The 450-nt window shown below is 37.8% G+C and overlaps 1 protein-coding gene across 2 annotated transcripts in view; it reads left to right on the top strand.

The window, feature by feature from the left end:
- Positions 1–183: 183 nt before the first annotated feature.
- Positions 184–450, top strand: part of LOC119591483 (pancreatic lipase-related protein 2-like) — an 8,665-nt gene continuing 8,398 nt past the window's right edge. For both annotated transcript variants that reach the window (XM_037940227.1, XM_037940226.1), the window contains exon 1: positions 184–267. In XM_037940227.1, coding sequence (XP_037796155.1) covers positions 239–267 — 29 coding nt within the window. In that variant the 5' untranslated portion in view covers positions 184–238. The remainder of the gene's footprint in view (positions 268–450) is intronic.

Below are 450 nucleotides of genomic sequence, written 5' to 3'. Positions count from 1 at the left end.
GGCCTTTTATCACTACGTAGGAATACCTGTATCTTAATCATAACATGAGTATAGTTTAAGATATAGATTTAGCTTTATCATATAAGCTACAAATTTAATTCTTGCAGATAAAATAGAAGCGGCGTGAGATCGGCATTTTTCGGCAAGATTTATTATTATTTCGTTATTTGTTTACTTCTCAGTGACGCAGTGACAGGGTAGAGGAAAGGGCGACGCTCTGGGCGACGCTCTTTATGTAATGAGATTCACTAGTCTAGTCAAGAGCAGGTAAATTATTTTCTGTTATTTAGGGTTATGAGATTCACAATAATAATTGCTTGAATGGTAAGAAGCATATAAGAGGCTGGAAGTGCATTTTGTGACCGTGAAAGGAAATTTTCCATCAGGGACAGACGTAGGCAGGATGTTGTCCTTGGTTTCATAGAAAGAAGGACGCATGTTAGTGATGGC

This window comes from Penaeus monodon, chromosome 28, assembly GCF_015228065.2.
Source record: "Penaeus monodon isolate SGIC_2016 chromosome 28, NSTDA_Pmon_1, whole genome shotgun sequence".
Taxonomy (NCBI): Eukaryota; Metazoa; Arthropoda; class Malacostraca; order Decapoda; family Penaeidae; genus Penaeus; species Penaeus monodon.
The sequence above is the reverse complement of the archived record's forward strand: the minus strand, read 5'-3'. Positions and strand labels throughout refer to the sequence as shown.